Source organism: Microcebus murinus, chromosome 24 (genome assembly GCF_040939455.1).
Source record: "Microcebus murinus isolate Inina chromosome 24, M.murinus_Inina_mat1.0, whole genome shotgun sequence".
Taxonomy (NCBI): domain Eukaryota; kingdom Metazoa; phylum Chordata; class Mammalia; order Primates; family Cheirogaleidae; genus Microcebus; species Microcebus murinus.
The window spans coordinates 26672709-26694246 of record NC_134127.1 but is presented as its reverse complement, the minus strand read 5'-3'; the positions used below and the strand labels follow the sequence as shown (position 1 = coordinate 26694246).

The window sequence follows — 21538 nt, the reverse complement described above, 5'->3', positions numbered from 1 at the left end:
CGTACTTACAGCATGGAGGGTAAGCATCTGAGTAACTGTCCAGGACTCTCTTCGGGCCGGGATTACTTTTCAGTCCAGTAGCATGGTGGGCTGGACTCACGCAGGCTCCCTTCCCTCTACTATAAAAAGGTTTTTTGGTTGAAATAATACTCAAAATGTTAGGTACTCAGTGGAGCTAGATAATAAAGGAATCTCTAAGTTCCAGAGACAAAAGGAGAATTTAGAGCTAGAGTGATGTGCTCAGTAAGCTAGAGGCAGGAGGGGTGCCCAGCACAGTGGGGTACAGGAGTGGACCTCATCTACACCTGGATCCCTGGCCTGGCCAAAGAACAGGAGCGTGCCAGGTGCCACAGTTTTTGAGAGAAAGGAATACAGTAGTCCTCCCTTATCTGTAGTTTCAGATACCTGCAGCCAGCCATAGTCCAAAAATATTACATGGAAAATTCCAGAAATAAACAATCACAAAATGGCATTCCATTCTGAGTAGCGTGATGAAATCTCCCACCATGTACTCCATCCTGCCCAGGACGTGAATCATTCCTTTGTCTGGTGTATCCTCACTGTCTGTGCCCCCTGCCCTGAGTTACGTGGCAGCTTCTTGGTTATCCAGTTGGCTGTTGCAGTGTTTGTGTTCGGTCACCCTAATTTGACTTGATGATGGCCCCACAGCACAAGAGAAGTGATGCTGATTTTGGTATGCCAAAGAAAAGCTGCAAAGTGCTTCCTTAAAGTGAAAAGGTGAAAGTTCTAGACTTAATAAGTAAAAAAAAAAAATTATGCTGAGGGTGCTAAGATCTACATAAGAATGAATCTTCTGTCTGTGAAATTGTGAACAGTATATTGTTATAACTATTCAATTTTATTCTTAGTTATTGTTAATCCCATACTGTGCCTAATTTATAAATTGAACTTTATCACAAGTATGTATAGGAAAAAACATAGTCTATATAAGATTCAATATTATTAGGAATTTCAGGCATTCACTGGGGGTCTTGGAATGTATCCCCCCCAGATAAAGAGAGACTACTGTAACATTGATTTACATGTATAAGTCTGAATAAATCTCAAAAACATTGTGTTAAAAGGACTCATGCAGTATGATACCACTTATATTAAATTTTTAAATAAAGTGAATGAACCTTGACTCCAGCCTATATAAGTAGTAGATAGGGAATGGCATTGGTAGGGCTGCTTTAGCCTTACTTGTAATGCTTATTTCTTAAATAAAAATTCTAATGCAAAAGAATATGCATATGTGATATTTACATGTTGGTTTATGAGCACCAGTTATTTATTTCCTCCAGATGCCTAAATTCTTTACTGGTGGTAACAGCTGATGACTTTAGTTGATTCAGATCAATGTAGGTTTGATACATTTGTGTGGGTCATCAGAACTCTTCAGATATTCTGAAATAATTAGAGATTCATAGGTCATTTCCTTCTGGAGCTTGCTGTCCTTAACTATAGAATTTGCTGTCTGTGCACAATCTAGCTGCTCCCTGGGCAGGTTCATTCCCTGTCCAGACGCTGGCTGGAGTCTGACCTCCTCACATTCAAGACCACACTACTTTCTCTCTTGGCTGCTTTTCTCCTCCCCAGTCTCTTTTCCAGTTCCATTCGCAGCCCCTCAATCTTGATTTGAGCAAATAAATATATTGTTTCCTTGGTTATTAAAGCAGTTCTCCTGCTCTCTTGAGTAGCTCACCACACACGGTGGTCTGAAAACCACCACCGTTTCACAGAGAGAGCTGCGCGCCGCGTGTGGGGCTGGCAGACGGGAAACAGCGTTAGGCGTATGTGGTCTCTCCACCAGCGCCTTCCCCTTTTCCAGCTTTGAAAAGGGTTATTGTGGTAGAATGAGGGAGACAGCAGCTTTTTATAGCCAATATAGTTGCTCTCACTTGATGACATCATTATGGCTAAAAAGGAAGACCTGTGTTACCAAATTGTAATTATGCTATCTCGGGAATCAGAAGATTTATGTTTTAAATGGGACCTAATTCCTTTGGTATTAAAGGCATGAAACTTAAAAACATGAAAATCACTGAATTTTACTTTATTTTCATGAATAAGTCCTCCTTTTAACTGTAAATGATGGTTCTCACAGTGTAAACACACTATAACTTGGATCGTCTCCTTGTTTTATGCAGTAACTTGTGTTTATAAAATGTATTGACCATAGTCTTACCTTTGGTCTTCCTGGATGAATAATACACTAATTTTATACAGTTTATATTCTCTACAAATTAAACCTTCTTGCCAATTTTCTTGTTTACCTTTTCATTCAGTTTGTGCTATTGGCAGAGTTTTTGTTGCTGCCTCAAACTTATCGGTGTTTTCAAGAACTAACTTGACAGCATTTTCAGACTTTTTCTTATCTCAGTCACTACTAACTGGTTCCCACTAGCCAATTTCTAATCTTTTAAAAATTAGAAGAATAAGTTTTCCAGCAGTTGGTTCCTATGACTGAACTCTTACATGTTTCTGAATACCAGTCTAGCCATTTTAAGTGACCGCTACAACAGTCTTGCATATGGTTTTCATTATCATTCTTAAAGCAAGCTGATACTAAAGGTAGAAAACATGAAAGGCCTTAAAGTAGACAGCCACTCATTTTAATTTGATGTGCTAAAAAAGCAGGCTGGTTAGTTAGTTTCTTTGTGTTTATAAGTGTTTGCTATATATTAATGGGATCCTTTAAAAAAAAAGACAACTAAAAATGTCCTGTGTGAGCATTAAATTATTAATTGGAAATATTTCTATAGTAATGAATCTAGGTCATTATTTTGGTTGTCATTTTGAACTTTTAACTTTTTTAGTAAAGCAAAAGGAATTAAACCATCTCTCTGACATCTAATTCTGATCAGACATAAACTTGAGAGCTTGCTGAATATCAGATGTCCCGTCCTTGCCAGTGGTAGGTCGTGAGGAGAGACAGTTGGCCTGCTGACAGTTCTAGCTCCAGATCATATCCTCACTGAAAACTTAACAGTCTGCAAAGGCAAAAAACAAATTGACCTATATCCAGCTAGTATACCTATTTATGAAGTTTTGGACATTGTTACCAATCACAGTTTGAAGTCCAGATTACCAGCATTTCACCCTATGAAACTATCCCTTGCCAATACAAATAGGAAGACAGAAAGTCATCCCTACCTCCTGTTAGCATTTGTGAACATTTGCAAATACATTTGTCATTGTCGGCATCCTTTGTGCTAAAATCATTTCCTGGTTGGCTTATGCTGCTTATTTTGCCGGCTGTCCCTGTAAGTCCTTTAAGGTGAATCCTGTAAGCATGCAAAGGAAAAAAAAAAATGTAATTGGCTTGGGTTGTTGGGTTACCATAGTGGAAAATTTTTTGTAATGAAGAATTCCATTCTACAGAAGCGTGTTCTGTCCTGGTTAGTGTATGAATGCATACTCTGAACAAAATATTTTGCACTGATATAAACAGGAACCAACTTATCATCAAATCCTTTAGAAAAGAAGGATGTTTTCATGAAACCTTCAACACATATCACTTGCACAAGCATCAGCAGAGACCATAGGGCCCTGTAATTTATTTTCCTGCTGCTTTCAGATAAACAGAAGAGAGGGAAATGCAACATGAGGGGACGGCTTCCCAGGTCTGCAGGCATCATCCATTTTGAAACGAGAGTCCTGAGTTGACTGGACAAGCTCAAACATCATCATTTTCACTACAGGGTAGGGAGGGGATGATGGAAAAGGCAGCAGACGATAAGGAATGATCATTGAGCCTGGAGTAGAAGTCTACAAAATGGTATAGAAAATAAATCCTTATGACTACTTTGCCTGGTATCTATATAGGTAGTGTTATAAGCCTGTTAGACATTGAGAAAGGAACAAACATCATACTAAGTTCAACACTAAATAATAGCCAATAGCCCATATGTTTTGAGTAAACATGCTCCTTGATTTACAATGTGGTTACATCCTGATAAAACCACTGTCAGTTGAAAATATTGTAAGTTGAAAATGCACTGAATATGCCTGACCTACCAAACTTCATAAAGAAGTGCAACCTATCTTAAACCTGCTGAGAACACTCGTCAGCCCACAGCTGTGCAGAACCACTGGACCACACCATGCACTGTAGGGTATCTGTTGTTGCCCCTGTGGTCAAGTGGCTGACTGCGAGCTTCAGCCTGCTGGCGCTGCCCAACATCTTGAGAAAGTATCATACAATATGTGGCTGGCCTGGGAAAAGATCAAAATTTAAAATTCAAAGCATGCCTTTTATTGAATACATATCACTTTTGCACCATCACAAAGTGGAAGAATCCTAAGTTGAGCCATAGTAAGTTGGGGGCCATCTGTGTTGGGAAAAAATATGCTTACATGAGTGATTTGCGTGCCAGCGAGGAGAATACAGGGGAGGAGATAAGAAAATATGTTTTGTTTTGGCTTTCTATTTCTCATAACTTTGCTGAAGAGTCACCGATGCAAAAAAGCCCCTTGGTAGCCAGTTCAGGACAGATCAGAACAGGCATCCACGTAACGGGTGTGCCCTGGCACCGTGTTGGCTCACGGAGTGTCGGGAGCATTGAGTCCCCACATCCTGATGGAGATACAGGCACGCGAAGACCCAGGGGAGGCTCCTACAAAGCAAAATCCTGCAGTGGCAGCAGGAGAATTGTACTTTAATCCCCAAATGAAGCTCCTCTTTGAAAAACCTGCTGACGTTTGCCAACTACTACCTTGGAGAGTGCAGAGAGGAAAGGTTTACTCGGTTCTGTCTGCCGACCGGGCTGGGCCAGGCACTTACACAGGCGTGTGCATCCGGTGCTCATAACACCCCCAGAAACAGGCAGCATCCCTGTTGTCACATAGAAAGCCATCGAGGTGCAGAGATGTGGAATTGTCCAAGGTCAGACCTTATTTCGCTGTGGAGAGACTCCTGTGCTGTGTTTCCACCCTGGCACACACCATCGCGGTGTTTGCTCATTGAGGAAGAAGTCATAAAGTGATGGGGGTGAGGCCATGTGAAAGGGGAGTTCCCTAAGGGTGGGTGCTAGGTTACTTTTGTGTTCATGACTTACATTTAAAAAAATGTTTTAACGTAGTAGTCCTGGAAATTTCATCATTAGGACTTCTGAAGCTTAGTGTTTTCTTAAATGCTTCAGAAGTGAGACTGGCCCTAGCTCAGTCTCTAAATACCTGCTGCAAAATGTTAATGCGGTAAGTTTCATTGTCGTTTGGGATCCTGAAATACTCTCCTCCTTCTTAGCTTCTCCTCATCGGCCCTAGATGGGGTTGAGATGAGCCACCGAGCCTGCCTGTCCTCCTGGTCACTCTCCTGCCTCCTTGTACCAGAGCAGTTGTCAAAGCAGAATAAGGGAGAATAGTATTTGGTACGAGTCTCTGTTGTAAAGGTTGTATGATCTTAGATCCTTCTGTGGCCCACTGGTTTAAAGTGGTTACTTTAAAACTTGGTTATTAAGCATAGCCATGTTCTTGGAATTACTTTACATTGGTACAAATCGATTTTGCATAACTGTGGAGTAAAGAGGTAATGCCAACATTTTAACAATTACATCTCAGTGTTTATTTTAAAAACTGCTAGAGTGTGTATGAGAAAGAATCAAATTCTATTGATGTATTTATCTACTTCTTATAACATGTACTTCTCAGTTTGACAACATTCGGGGAACATTTCTTGAGAGAAAAGCCTTTGCCGCTGCATACAGTTGGCATCCCAAAGTGCTTAGTCCCCTCACGGTTCTATCACATTAGCATCATGTTTTATTAGGATAATAACATTTAATATAATATTTATTTTGTATTGCCAAGTAAATTAAACTAAGCTTTAAACCAGTGTGTGTTTTTAAAATGGCATATCCAAAAATTGATTGCATTTCTAAAGGAAATATCAGTTAAGAACCATCTCAGTTTAGAATATTTTTATAATGTCAGCATACAAGGGTAATGACCCATTTTGTAAAATCTTCTTATACAAACAGTCTAATCCTTAATTTTTGTGTTTCTATTTTCTTTTTAATTCCTCTGTTGTGGATCCCTAACCATTGCCAGTTGAAAAAATATTTAATTTGGAAGTAAAACAATGACCAACCACTTATGTCTCAGAATTCATTGAAGTTTTGATCTCTTTGGAGTCAAGTTGGAACCGCTGCGTGGCCCAGACACCTATCTTTTCATTCATCTCAGTTGTTGCCTCTCCAAGGGGCCCCGCTCTTTCTAGAATGAGAGCTGATGGAATATGCTTCACTGACTTTCTAAAAGTCACATCAACATTTATCTGTTTTCCGAACATGCTCCTGAATTTTGATCCACCGTAAAGCAGGAGAATACCGGGCATGGTGTGGTTTTCCAAGGGTTGATCAGGCAGCTTGACTCTCAGCTCCTTCTCCGTGCCGCCCATTGTGACCCTCCCCTGGGGACCCTGCTCAGGGACTTTAAAATCGTGTTTACTTTGCAAACTGTTGAGGCCTTGGGATTTCTGTTGAACGGAGGGCCAGAGTTGGGCATTAGCTCAGATGGGACTCCAGGCCAGCTGATGACCGTTTTCCGCAATGTTCCTATTGAACTTCCTTTGCTAATGTCTGACCTCAGAGTAGGTATTTCATAATGTGTGCTCTGGGATCACCAGACATCACCAGTCTGTGCTCGTTAGACTCCCAGAGCAGTGTGACTTATCCATTTTCAGGCCAATTCCTTTGGTGCAGCCCAGCACACGGTCTCACTTCTCTCTCTCCTCACCATGGCACATGCATTCTGGAGCACCTCCGTGTGCGCTGCGTACTAGCATAACTGCATGTGGCTTTACCATGCTTGTCTCACTCTGTAGATTATCCAGTGCCTTTGCTGTTCTGTCTCTATTCTGATGGCATTTTACAGCCAGAAAGTAAATTTCTGGTCAAGGTTGCCCATGCTGTTATTCAAGATTATTGCCATGGAATGGGTAGAGACAAGGCAGATACTAAGAGACTACCGTGAATCAGATGTACTTACTGTCGGAGAGAGTTGACGAACCATCCCACCTAATCCTGCCATTTAAAAACTTGGCAACTACTCCTGACTTTGGAACTGAACACAATTGAATAAGTTTAAACTTCAGAAAGATTAATTTTTAAAACCTTTTGGAAGAAAACAGTATAGTCACAAGTACCCATCTATTATACTATTCACATGACACTTTATAACAGGGACATTTAACATTAATTTATTCTCCAAATAGTTATGAATGCCCATTATCTGCTAGGCTTTCAAGGTACACAGCAAACACAACAGACAACAAACATTCTGTCCTCATGAATTTTCCTTTATATTGTTGAAACCAAAGTTAGAATGTTAAAACCAGAGAAACTTACATAAAGACAATAATAACTCTAAGAAGATGTTTTTCCATTCAAGACAGTCTAAGAGTAGTTTAGATCTTGCCTAAACCAATGTGGTTCTCACTTTCTGGAAAAATCATCCAGGAAATCCTTTAATTTGTTTCAATTACAATAATTCACTTACCTATAATTGAGCTCTTCACTTGAGAGATAGAAATGTTCATACAGTGAGTAAGCCTCATTCCCTTCCCAGTCTTTAAGGTGTATTTTAAGCACATAGCGTTGCTGATTGGTCAGCTGTGAAACAAACTCATTTCCCAGCCAGTATTCTCCTGAAGGGTTACCAAATCCCTGGAATCCAAGTTGTAAAATTCAGTTATTTCATTTATTTCGTCTACATATTTCAAATCAGTAGTCCATCAATTTAACATAGAATAACTATTAGATAGCAGAAATTACATCTGATACTGTGAAAATTCAAGGTCTTTCATATAGGAAAATAGACCTTAAAAAGGTCACTTTTAAGAAACTAAGTTTTCCTTGAAGAAAATTAGCGTTAGAATAATTAGAACTATTTGGGGAATGACCTGTAGAAATATAAGTATGGACAGCTAAATTTATAAAAGTGTGAAACAGCTGGCTTACAAAAAATGCTGAGCCAGCCTTTAAAAATAGGCTGAGCATTCTCATGCCTTTTATTGTGAGGTATAGTTTACATGACACCAACTATTCTTTAACGTGGAGACTAAAACACCGGTTTGAAGAACCCTTTAGTAAAAAACCAAGTCAAATGTTACTGGTTAGTTTTGGATTTGTGGCTAAGGTTCTGCAGATCCTGAAAGTTAGTTTTCACGACGGAAGTGACGTCTTTTCACATGGTTTAAAGAATATCCATACCACTTTATATTCTTTCCAAGTCCTCTGAAAATCAACACTGCCATCTTCACGTCGCTGAATAACTGTCCATCCGCCACCGCCGGTCTCCATGTCACAGTAAGCCTACCAAGAGGAATGCGGAAGGTGGGTAAGGGAGTCCGTCATTGTAAGTAACAGAAACAAGACGAATGCGGACACCTGGCGTAGGACTCATGCCAATAGGGCTCTCTGGGGTAAGACAAAGCGTAAATCTCTGTGTTCTTCTAAGAAACAGATGGTTTTAAATACATTGAAAATGGTGGATTTGAAAATGATGATGAAAATAAGCAGTAATATCATATGAAGTGTTGATAAAAGTATGACTTGTCATCTCTGTTCTAGACTAAAGACCCTACACCCAGAGCTGACCTAGAGATCACTGTTTTGTTTTTGTTTTTGAGTCAGAGTCTCACCTTGTTGCCCAGGCTAGAGTGAGTACCGTGGCGTCAGCCTAGCTCACAGCAACCTGAAACTCCTGGGCTCAAGCAATCCTGCTGCCTCAGCCTCCTGAGTAGCTGGGACTACAGACATGTGCCACCATGCCTGGCTCATTTTTTTCTATATATATATATATATATATATATATATATATATATATATATATATTAGTTGTCCAATTAATTTGTTTCTATTTATAGTATAGACGGGGTCTCGCTCCTGCTCAGGCTGGTTTCGAACTCCTAACCTCGAGCAATCCACCCGCCTCTGCCTCCAAGAGTGCTAGGATTACAAGCGTGAGCCACCACGCCCAGGCGAGATCACTGTTTTTTAGAGGTTCCTTGTGAATGGGACATCTTGGCAGACAAGTGTCAAACCCCACCTCTCCAACCTATAGAAAACCATCAACTCGTGTTCACAGCCTTGAAAACCCTTCACTAATTGCCAGCCCTGTCAGCTCTCCAGAGAGCTGTGTAGAGCAGATACTCCTTCATTGCAGAGTTTCAAGACCCCTGTTGCCTTCTCATGCTGCGGAGCTGTCACGTTGCATGTGCGATAAAAATCAGGTTTCTCAGTTCGTCCCTGAGTGCAAGGGCCTTGAGGCTCCAGCGTACCCTGCGAGGTACATACCCCAAGCTTGGCCTGGCAGCTCTGCCCCACAGGTCAGGCCTCCAAGCTCCTCTGCACTTTGCTCACCGCCCGTGGCATTTCTCTTCCCAACTCTTTTTATTTCTGCACTTAAACAGGCTCAGTGGGTTTCAACTTTGTCCAGAACACAGAATTCTTTCTTGGGCTAAGAGCATGCATGCTCAATTTCAACTCAGCTGGAGATTTATTATGAAATTAAAAACCCTTGAAAATAAGATTACATAAATAGTTTTAAATAATGAGATTATAGTAGAACGAAAGAGTTTTCCAGAAAGGAAGATAATTTCCCTACAGCATACAAGGTAGGAAATATTAAAGTTAAAGTTCAAAACCAGTTATAAATATTCCTCCTTTGTTGTTCTCCGTGGTCTTTTTGAGTGTAATGGAGACAGTCTTGACAAGACCAGTTTAAATGCCAACTGTTCCATCTTTACAAGTTAGAATCCTAAGCATGAGAGCTAAAAGAGAGCCAGGAGAGCACCTAGTCCTATTCTTTCATGTTATACATTAGGAAACAGGGACCCAAGGAATTAAGCAGCTGCCTGATATCTCCTTGCTAGAGGAACTGTCCCCGGAGCAGCTGGCTGCTCCACTGTTCCCATCTCTCCAGGAAGGTCATGTGGCTTGTGTTACCTTCTTCAGTGGGCCTCATGTTTAGAAAGATATGTGCCATTAAAGAAAATTGCATCTATTAAGAAAACTATTTCCCCTATTAATTTTAAATTAATCACACACAGAAAACTGATCACACCTAGAAAACAGATCAGAAAACTGATCTACTGAGGGCACCCCTTAATATTATCACTCAGCATCTATGTTAGTATCATCATTAGCATTGCTACCCACCATTTTCTTCCAAGCACTATGCCAGATACTTTGCATATATTATCTGCAATCTCTACAGCAACTCTGCTGTAATATCACAGTTCTGCATTTTTTGAAAGGGGAAAATATTTAGGAAGGTTAGATTAATTTGATCATTCAGCTATTAAGTGGTATATAGGATTCGAATAAGGTCTCTTTAATTCCTAACTGTGGGATATTTTTTTCCACTGCATCATGCTGCCAAAAGCAGAGAAACTCGACCCTTTTGTCGGTAGGCCAAAAGTCCCTCCACACAGTTCCAAGTTGAAATCAGTTCATGAATAATACTGCCTCGTGTTTGCCTGTGGTCAACAACATGGTCATTGCTGCTCACTTCTGTCAATGTCTTTTTAAAAAGCCAGTTAGCAAACCAGCTGAGTAAGCTACATTGGTTTGAGGATGCATGTGCATATACAGAAGTTAGTTCTCCGGTATCCTAAGTGGCATACTGATGTATTGAAGGGACTGGTCTAGTTCTGAGTGAGCCTATCCTTGTTTCAAGAGTATTTGATACTTCAATTTCAAAATCACTTTTATGAAGTTACTGATATTTAAATGTGTGCTGTCTCTTACTCAGAGAACAAGTTTATCTTGTTACAGAAGTCAGAGGTGAGACTCTCAAATGTCTAAGAGTCACTGCCAGTGTGCAAATGATTTGTGCCATATCACTATTCTCTTTGTATTAGTGATGATGATAAGGTTGTTAGAACATTTTCTTAATACTTCATCCAGATTTTTTTAAATAGGATTTATAAAAACTGGGGTATTGTGGTTAGTTGGGCCATGAAATTTTCAGAGAAAGACAGTGATCAAATAGAGTTATCCACATAGCCAGAAGATATTGAATAAAAATGCTGAAATTTAATAGATTATATCAAGATCAGAGAAGCCGAAGTCCTCAGATACTGCCTAAAACCTCAGTACTCCAGTTTCAACAAACCTGAGGGCAGTTAATAACATTTCATTAGCACACCGTTGCATGGTTCAGAAACATGATATCTTGCTGTAAAGCTTGATCTTTTTCAGCAAATAATGCTTGAATTAAATGCTACACTTCGACTCCGAGGCCATGGTTAAGTGACTGACTAAAGAGCAAACACAGAAATAAACATTAGGAGTTAGGTGTCCTGTGAAAATTAGGGAAAGAAATTATTATGTCTCTAACTAGCAAAAGCATACTCTCGTGTGTCTAATAAATATCATCTTGCAGTATCTCTCTTGTACAAAAACCTAATGAATTTTTAAAAAATGAAGTATTTAGGTCTTTTGGGGAAAAAAAAATCAGCCCAAAGATCTATTGAACATTCTTTTCTTGAATGAGATGAGCCAGGGCAAAACTGGGTACCCTGCCATGCAGAGAAGTCGTCTGGTAGTCTCTGGAGACAGTCAAAATGATGGCAGCTCCCATTTACTATCCCAAGTCCTGTCCTGGGTGCCGTACCTCTGTTGTCATAACCTCCAAGGCTGAGGGCACTTCCATCATGCTACAGATTAGGAAACTGAGAGCTCAGAAAGTTAACATGACTTGCTCAGAGCCACAGATTGGCAGGGCCAGAATTTAAACCCAAGTCTGTCTGACTATCTCTTCTAGATCAGATTGTGAATTATGGAATCAAGTCTGGAAGGGAATTTAGAGGTAATAATCTAGGCCATTTATTTTAGAAATGAAGAAATTGTGGTTTTTAAAATATTATTGTTCCCTGCTGTGTAAATGAGTTACTTTTACTGCAGCGTTTAAAGGGAGTATAAATCCTAATGTTTCTAGACATGACCCAAGACTCATATATAATCCCAGAGTACTATATATTTGTGCCTTTTTGCAGAACATTTCAGGCAATCCTTAGGGGTGGAATAGTACACCCAGGTGAGAACCCCACACTAAGGCAGAGAAACGTTTACTTAGCAGCTGAGCGGCTGCAGCTGACCAGCTGCCCTCCGTAGCATCCAACTTTCACACATGGCACTCTGGTCCCCATTATCACCAGATTATCACAAGACCATGACAACATGTAGTGACAGACAATGGCATGCAAAGAACTGTCATAAAAACCAGATCGCATAGGGAATTAAAAGGATTGGTCTAACCACATGTACTCACCAGCAAATTGGTATTAAGGGATCAACACCTAAGTGGACATATAGGAGTAACATTTATCGGGTGTTGGGAAGGTGGGAGGGGGGAGGAGGGGGTGGGGGTATACAACCACAACAAGTAAGATGTGCAACATTTAGGGGATGGACATGCTTGAAGCTCTTACTCGAGGGGGGAGGGGGCACAGGCAATATATGTAACCTTAACACTTGTACCCCCATAATACGCTAAAATAAAAAAAGAAAAAAAAAACAAAAGGATTGGTCTAGAGCCTGTTAATTTCTTTTTCATCTACAACAGGCTGTTTTGCTTTGTGGTGTATTCCTCCCCCATGCATGGCTTCCAAGGCACTAGGGACATTAACTGATTTTCAAGGTTGATTTAACGCAGCGTGAGTGAATTAGGAAGGTTTCTTTGGAAAGTATTATCTTGAGCAATACAATATTTATCTTTTAAATTCATAATCAAGGTATATGTTACTGTTTCAAATTCCAGGTCTCTAAAACCCTAATACTTGTATTTTTTAAGTATTTTTCTTTGTTCTTTCAGAGTGGAGGAGGGAAAACAAAAGAGTTTTTCTTTGATACCATGTTAAATACTTAGGATAATACTGAGTTCAAAGAGTCAATACTTCCAGGAACCTCTAAAATATCTGCTTTGATACAGTATCCAGTGTATTTTCTATAGTTTGTGTTGTTTCAATATGTAGCTGCTTTTGCATTTAGCTGCAAACATATTTATAGACATTTAATATATAAAATCATACAACATGTATATAACACTTCATACTGATTCTCATGGAATATCATTCTACCCTATCAAATCTCTAAGAGAAGCCACATTGAAATATTCCCTGGGAAAGTGATTTCTTTCTTTTTTTTTTTTTTCTCAAGTTCAGTGTCTCCCAAAGCAACTTTAGGAGACATGCTCACTGATAATTCGGCATAACTAACAGTTATTGAATTAAGCTACGTAGTTTCTTCTCCTGATGCCACGTGCTGGTTGTTCATTCATGTTACACATAGAAATTGAACAGCACATTCAAGTAATCTCCCCATATTTAAGAAGAAAATGCCTGTTCTCTTTGTTGATGTGTTCTAAGTCTTTCAGACTGCATTGGATGAGATTTGAGCAGCCTGCCCCAGAGGTTCTTAAAGTGTGGACTACAGAGTCCTCCTGCCCCTAAGACCATGTCAGCAAGTCCACAGGGTTGGAACTATTTTCAGAACATGAAGCTGATATTGTTCTTTTAACACCATGTTGTGGGTATAACTGCTAGCATCCTTGCATGAAACAAGTACAAAACTGTTCAAGTCACTATATTCTTTAGTCACACACACAATTTAAAAAAAAGCCAATATTATTTAAAGATGTCTTTGACAAGCAGTAAAAATTATTAGTTATTAAACCTCTACTGCAGAGTACATGTCTTTTTATTATTCCCATTTTAATGATGAAATGGGAAATATGTATAAATCACTTCTGCATATCAAAGTACCATGGGTATCTGAAAGAAATTACTTCTGTGTGATTGTTTTAGTTGTGAGCTGAATCAGCCTTTTTGTTGTTCATTGAATACAACTATTGCTTGAAAGAATGATCAAAAGACAAACTATGTTTATTCAAACTTCTGTTTTTAGAAGATATTTTGTTTAAAATTAATGAAATGAGTCTGGCTCTTCAAGGAAAACAACTGACAGTGTGCATTTTTCAAGCAAAATGCAAGGAGAATATATTTTTGTGGAAGATAAGAGATATTTCTCTCTAATTAATAAGCAATGTCAATAATCTATGCGCCACGTTTGAACTTAGAGCCTGTGGCCAGCACTGTGCGTGAGGTGGCTTCTCAGGGTCTCTTGCTCTGCATGGAGTGAGGCCAGGAGGATCTTGGTGTAGGAATTCTCCTTGGTCATTTGTCACCGCCTAAAATGACCTGTTTAGAGCCAGAGTTAACAATGGGAGACTAATCTTACCTTTGTCTCTTCTGTAGAATTAGGAAAAGTTAGCGTGTAAATGCCATTCGTGGTAAGTCCTGATTTGAATACTTCAGCACAGTCTCTTAAAATGATTTGCTCTTCTTTGGCAGCAAAGGGGTTCTTAGCTGCTTTTGAAAAATAGCACAGATTTAAATGGAGTTCATGGAAAGACAAAAATTTGTTATTTCAAGACCCAATCATTTGGTGAGTTTTATTATATTTGAATTTTTATGATAAGCTAAAGGGTATGCCAGTTTTTTGGCCTTTCCAAAGTAGTTATTCCTTCAGCCTGTATACCTATTAATTCTCAGAGATTGTTACAAATAATCCAAAGTTCCTTGTTTTTTATCATCAACTACATGGAATGCAAGTAGTTCACAATCAGCTATAATAAATTATTGCTTTTTAAAAATCTTCCATCTTGAGTAAAATAGGATAAAGTTATTATAGGAGAACAAAAAAAGAATGTACCCAAACCAGCGTCACCTCTGCAGTGGCTCCACTGCATCCCTCACTCTTTTTTCTTTCTTTCTTTTCTTTTTGTTTTTGTTTTGCTTTCTTTCACATAGCTGAAGCCAAGTCTTAATTTTCTTCAGAGTATTGGGTAGAGACATTTAGTTTTCTTTGGATTTTTAGCAACTATACCATAACAGTTTGCGTTAAAGAGGAGCATAATGTCAATTCATCTGAGTCTTTGGAATTCTTCTTCTAAGTCTAAAAATTCTAGGGCTATGGAAGAATTCCTTCACATTTTTATCCTGCTCTCAATATTTGGACTTTCCATTCCTTTTTTGCCACATTAAAAAGAGAGAGATTGCATGTGTGGTGTGTGTGTGTACATTTATATTCTTGAAACTACATGTATTCTATTCCTGGGCCCTTGTGAAGCCCAGGCCTCCATGGCTGGATGGTGGGTGGGTGGCACAGGCCGTCGGAGGTTCACGGGGAGGCAACCAGCTCTGTTGCAGATGCTCGTTTTCTTCCTGCCAGAGTCTGGGCTACACAGTTCTCTCTACTTTGCCTCATCAGAGCTGGCACCTCGCACTGTCTTGGTCCCACCAGACAGCGTCAGATGATTGCCTCTCCCTTTTTCTGTGAATGCAATGAAAGTATGATTTTTCTAGAATACAAGAGAGTGAAACTCCAGCTGGAAAACACACACTGCACTGGCCCCACAGGGCCAGCCGCCTCCTCTCGTCAGACTGTACTGCTGTTTCTGTCCTTTGTTTACTTGTTTAAGGAGGAGCCTTTTTTTTTTTAAATGTTTCTGTTAAAGCTAGGATATCAGCATGACCCAGGGAAAATGTGGGAACGTATGTCTTATGGAAGTGGAGAATACGCCTCCATGATTCATGTGCGAAGCTGTCGGTGTCAAGAGAGTGCAAGTTGAAAGGACTTTCTTAAATAAACCATAGTACGAACTAGGCCCAATTTGTTTAAGCAAAAAAGCTAAAAAAAATGCCGCAGAGATGATATATCATGTCTTTAATGACCAAAGGCGCAGCCCTTCTTCCCTCTAATATCTCAGAGAACCTGAAAGGTAAAACAATATGGACCTGGCAGGAGAAGGGAGGTAGCATCTCTTACATGCCAGTTTATGCCAGCACTGGAAGTATTATCTGACAACAATCCCGGGAGTCCAGTATTGTTTTTCCCATTTAAAAACTAAAGAATCTAACATCTACTGTGGTTTGGTAACATGCCCAGCCCCATCCATCCAGCTAATGATGGGACTAACTCAAAAGAGGCTCTTTACTGCCATGAATCAAAAGTATGTTTGGCGTATCTTCCCTCACAATAATTAACTAGTATAATATGTATTTCCCCTCACCCCTCTCTTCCTTCTCCTTTTTAACTGGTTCTATATCAAGACCCTGCAGAGCTTTCATATGGAATATATGAAAAATAGTGCCTTTTCTAAAAGATGAGAATGTTTTAGAATTTTGGGAGTTTCACTGACTAAAGGTTATTAAAACTGAAGAAAAAATGATATGTAAACTTTACTTACAGTTTGATGTTGATATCATAGTCAATAAATTATGAACTGTCTCCATCAGATTGTGCTGCTGCTTTTGAAGAACTGAATTATTCACTGTGGCAGTCACTAATTGTTTTTCTAGTTCTTCAATTATGGAATTTTGCTTGGATACTAACACCTGCAGCTGATCTTTCTCTTCCTTTATGGACTGTAGTTGAACTATGTGTTTGTCTTCCATATCCAGCACTTTCTTTTCTAGGAAACTTGTAAGGAAAATAATTGTTAGTTAGTGAAGGATATTCTAATTATCTGATTACCTTCAAAGCCAAGTGCTTTATAAACATCTAATCATTTTCATAATTCTAACAAAATCTTTTATATTTGAATTTCTACTTCTCCAAGGCACTGTTAAGATGTTATAAAAGTTATAAAGTAATAAGATGTTGCCATAGCCCCAAAGAATGTCTCAAACTTGCTGAGCAGATTATATATATGGATATTTGGGTATATGTACACATACATAGAAGTATATATCTATGTATGTGTGCATATACTTATATGCACACACATGTACATACGCACTGGAAAAGATAGCCTCTTCTGAGCCACGGTAGGAAGAACACAAGTGTTACAAGCATCAGATGCTGTAGGAGTTTAGAAGAAAAGGGATAGTATTTCAAGCTGTAGTGCTTATGAAGTAATTTTTTTGTGAAGGGAGAGTAAATTGGGCTGGACCTCTGGATGGGATGTTAGCTTTTCCTAAACAACTTATATTTTAAGATTAATCCTAATGATAATAGCATTTACTGCTATATGGGAAATACTCCTCTGTGAGGGAGGTAAGTATCTGCCCAGGTTCAAATCCTGGCTGGCTCGCCCTGTGACTTGGAGCAATTTTCTTAATCACTCGTGCACCAATTTCCTCGTCTATAAATGGTGATATTACTTATTTCATGGAGTTGGACTGACAAATCAATGAGTTAAAATGTAAACTTTACATTGCTTACACTGGTTCCTGACACACAGTAACTCAGTAAATGATAGGGGGGTTTTTTGTTTGTTTTTTTGTTTTTTTATAGAGATGGAGGTCTCTCTATGTACTCAGACTGTTCTTAAACTCCAGGCCTCAAGCGATCCTCCTGCCTCAGCCTCCCAAGGTGCTGGGAATTTGGGGATGAGCTACCATGCCAGGCTGATAGTTATTATTAATATCAATATCAACATTATTATCCCCATTTCCAATGAGTAAATTGAAACTTTTGACAATAGATACTAAGACAATAAATCATATGCCTAATGTCACATATAACAGGTGGCAGAGACAGAATTCAAACCCAGATCTTTCTTCTCTAAGAAATTTAACCAGCACTATCTCATATACTTAACACTTAACAGTTCAAATGTGAGCTAGCCCCATAAAAAACAACTTTTAAAAAAATTAGAGAGCCGATAAAGTTATATAAGTCCCAAAAGATTTTATTAATGGTTATATAGTTTGTCTTTCTAATTTCAATTTATAAGAATATGTTACTATGCATATGTTAAATTAAGAGCACATCAGTTTTAAACTGGAAATTTACTGTCCATTAAACTGGAAAATTCCTGTCCATTAAACTAGAGAAAACAATTCCAAATGTGTAGAATCTATGTAAATACCAAATGTTTAAGAGTATTAACTGTTTCCCAGGAACAGATTCAAAGACATACACAGTAAAGGTACTTGGCAGTTGTTTTGTTTGTTTTGTTTTTTCTTTGGAGACAGAGTCTTGCTCTGTCACCCAGTCTAAAGTGCAATGGTACAATCACAGCTGACTGCAGCCTCAAACTCAGCCTCAAGCAATCTTCCTGCCTCAGCCTCCTGAGTGGCTGGGACTACAGGTATCTGTTACCACGGCTGGCTAATTTCTTAGGTTTTTTTGGAGGAGGGGTATAGGTAGGGTCTTGCTATGTTGCTCAGGCTAGTCTCAAACTCCTGGCTTCAAAAGATCCTCCCACCTCAGCGTCCCAAAATGTTGGGATTACAGGCATGAGCCACTGTGCCTGGCTTGTTTTTGTTTTTATTTTTTTTAATAAGATATAAGAGGCTGTAGGGGGAAAAAAAGATGTAAGAGGAAAATTGGATAGTGTGACCCTTGATGGTAAGTCTTCCTTTCTCTGTTCAGTAACTATTAATATATTGTTCAGTACATACAAGGTTTTCTCTGATAACTGCAGGCAAGGCAGCAGCAAAGGCCCTTCAAGATCTTCACCCTGTTGGTACAGGCCAGGAAATAGAGCATTCAAGATGCAGGTACTTTTAAAAATAGTGAAACAGTCAACCAGATGTCAAATCCTATCTCTGACATTTCCCCCAATATAAAGCTTAGTGGGAATGAATTTGCCCATTGCTATGTTTTGTTTTAAAGGAAGATGACCTCTTATTGCCTTTTTAAAGTAAAGTCATCAATAAGTCAATTATCTCCTTTAAAAATGAAGTATATTAGTGATGGCATCTTTGTGTTTCAGAATTATTTTGCCACCACTAGCAAAACGACCACAGCTCCTTCTAGTTCAAATACACTGTAAATCGATTTTGTCTTTTTTTGACAGTAAAATTTTCTGAATCTTTAACCCTGCATACAGCATTAACCAGTGAAGGAACTGACTACTCATTACAGTTCTTGTGCATAAACAATAACAATCGGTATTAGTAATCATTAGTGGAAATTCAATTACAGCTCCTAAATTTATTCTAGCCCTCTAGTCATTGTAAATCAGTATGTGACAATAGTATTTTAGTTTCCTTAGTTTTGTTTGACACACATACTTTTATGGAAAAAATGTTGTGAAATTTAAATTTAATATTATTTAAAACTAGATTTGAATTATGGGAAAATTACATTATCAGTCCATGTCAGTTAATGGGGGAAGGGGGGAATGTGAAGGATTTAAATTGAAAAAAAAAATGTGGAGGATCTTTTAAGCAAGAATGACCAGAAAGCACAGCAAGTTACAGTATGATTGGAATCACTGTTCTATACATTGTGAAGTTTTGACATACAAAGACATTTCCATGAAATGGTTCGAAAAAAGTAGTGCAAGTTGTTGGCAGTATTTCAAAGTAGCTCACTGAATAGCTGGCTTAGTATTGCAAAGTTTGTTTTTCCTAAGCAATGTGTCCAAACTAAGCAATAAGAGTCATACTTTTTTCGGTGAAAGGCAGTATGATTTGATAAGTATTAACAAAGATGACATGTGAGTGATATAATTGACATATTTAACTGATAATTTTAGCATTATGGCATATGAAATTTAAAACCTAATAGGGGAAACAGTATTCAGTACTAGGGTATTTTTCACAAACTGGACACATCCTAGGTTTCTTAAGAACATTATTGTTATGGCAAACCAAATAAAAGTAATTGCCACCTCCTACGTACATCCAGAATTACTGCAATGCAGTGTGCTGAAGAGAACATTATTAAGACCATTTTAACTAAATGAAAGTAGTGAGATTGTTATATCTCAATTATTGCTCTCAAACCTTTCTTTACTATTTTGCAGAAGAGAATTTTTAAATATGAAAGAAAAATATTTGGATTAAAAAATCTAATTGCTTTTCAAAACCCTAAATCAATAATTAGTTAAACTTGATACCCAAAGAACAGAAAATAATTATTTCAGCTTAGTTCTTGATTAACAGTAAAGAATGATTATAAGACAGTAAGTTTATCATCATTTTTTGGTTAGGAATAAAGAACTATTTAAATTGTGAAATAGCAAGAATATGTCGTTATGAGCATACTCCATGTCACATATACATGTCTTGATTACAAACAAGGAAATAAGCACAGTAGGTACGTACATAAAATTATCCTCGTATGTCCCCCAACTGGAATAAACCCGTGAAAATAAACCTCACTTATCACCTAAAAATTTCTTTCTATTTATTATCTTGGGGGTTTCTATATTTTATTTAAATATTAATGCAATCCTGTGTAATATTAACTTTTGCTTTTACCTTATCGTGTGTTTTAAGAGGAAGTATTGCATCATGAAACATGCGTTAGCTTACACATTAGTGTAGCTTCCCCTACTGTAGGTCATTTTGCATTGGAAGAAGCTAAGTCCCCAAAGGCAAAGAAACTTGGTCAAGTTAGTGTTAAAATGATGAGGCTCGTGTTACTTTTTCTCCACAACACTATCATTTTTTTTTATAAATTAACATGCCTAATATTGAGGCAGAGTTTGGAGACTTCTGCAAGAGAATCCTTAAGGAGCCAGGGAATGATAAACAAAATCAAGGACTGTATTAGAAGGTCCACGTCAGCTCAGGAATATTCTCTGTACCCTCCCCCTACCCCTCCCTCCTCAGGTTTCTGATCCTTGAGGTGGACATGAAGAAATCCATCATTTTGAGATTTCATCATTGTAGACAAGCTTTCATATCAGAAAGTATAGAATATTTCCTTATTACAAATATTTTTGTGCCGTTATTACCTGTTCTTATCTTGCAATTTGTTTATTTCACTGGTCTGATCCAAAATCTGTTTTTCCAATTTGTTTGTAGAAAGGGAATGTTCTAGAAGCTGAAGTTCAAGTCTCGTTGTCTGATTTAATACCTAAAATTGTAGCAAAATGAAATTCCTATTGATCATTTTAATTAGTTTAATTTTATAAGTTTCCTTTTAATTAAAGTAACCATATTATAGGAAAACATAATGAAAACATTATCAAATATCTTATTTTGGCATATTTTTCATTTTCAGAAAACGCTTGAATGTCTTGGATTACATCCGAGTATGTTAAACATTTTTTTTCCCACCACCTCTTTATTTTGGAAAGTGGTTAATAGTTCTGGACAATGGTGTTTGTGTCAAATAATAGAATGTTATTTTTCTAGTTCTGCCATATTTTTTCATTTCTTTTTACGCAGTGAGACAAGTGGGAATATAAAACAGTCATATTTCATAGATCAAAAATTGTTGATAAGTGAAAGAAAATACTTTCCCTCATCTCAAAACAAAATACTGTTCTCATATTTATTTGTTTTTCAGTAGACAAAGGGATTATAAGTCACATGCTTCCATTAGGTAAAAATATAGCTGGTTTTTGGTCTGGCATTTTCTAGTCTATATCCACTTGTTTTAGCCTTTTATTTTTTTCTTTGCCATTTTTCTTTTTCGTATTTTAAAAATCGTTTCCACCAATCAGGAAACAATAAAATGTCAATATAAAGTGGAAACCCAGCTCTGCTTTGTGGGCCTTTCTGACACACTATAACATGTGCAGCATCACCTTTCTCATTGTATGCGAGCAACTTTAAAGACAA

General features: G+C 38.2%; 2 protein-coding genes across 3 annotated transcripts in view; one reads left to right on the top strand and one right to left on the bottom strand.

Moving 5' to 3' along the window:
• The window catches only part of MCPH1 (microcephalin 1), a 190018-nt gene that overhangs the window by 79646 nt on the left and 88834 nt on the right, over nt 1–21538 (top strand). The window lies entirely within an intron of this gene.
• Nucleotides 1–21538, bottom strand: part of ANGPT2 (angiopoietin 2) — a 55015-nt gene that overhangs the window by 2773 nt on the left and 30704 nt on the right. The window contains exons 3-8 of one of the 2 annotated variants that reach the window (XM_012783220.3): nt 20707–20828; nt 16258–16490; nt 14247–14377; nt 8214–8315; nt 7501–7667; nt 3157–3287 (exon numbers count right to left, since the gene is read on the bottom strand). In XM_012783220.3, coding sequence (XP_012638674.1) covers nt 3157–3287; nt 7501–7667; nt 8214–8315; nt 14247–14377; nt 16258–16490; nt 20707–20828 — 886 coding nt within the window. The remainder of the gene's footprint in view (nt 1–3156; nt 3288–7500; nt 7668–8213; nt 8316–14246; nt 14378–16257; nt 16491–20706; nt 20829–21538) is intronic. The other variant, XM_012783221.3, reaches the window with a different exon arrangement.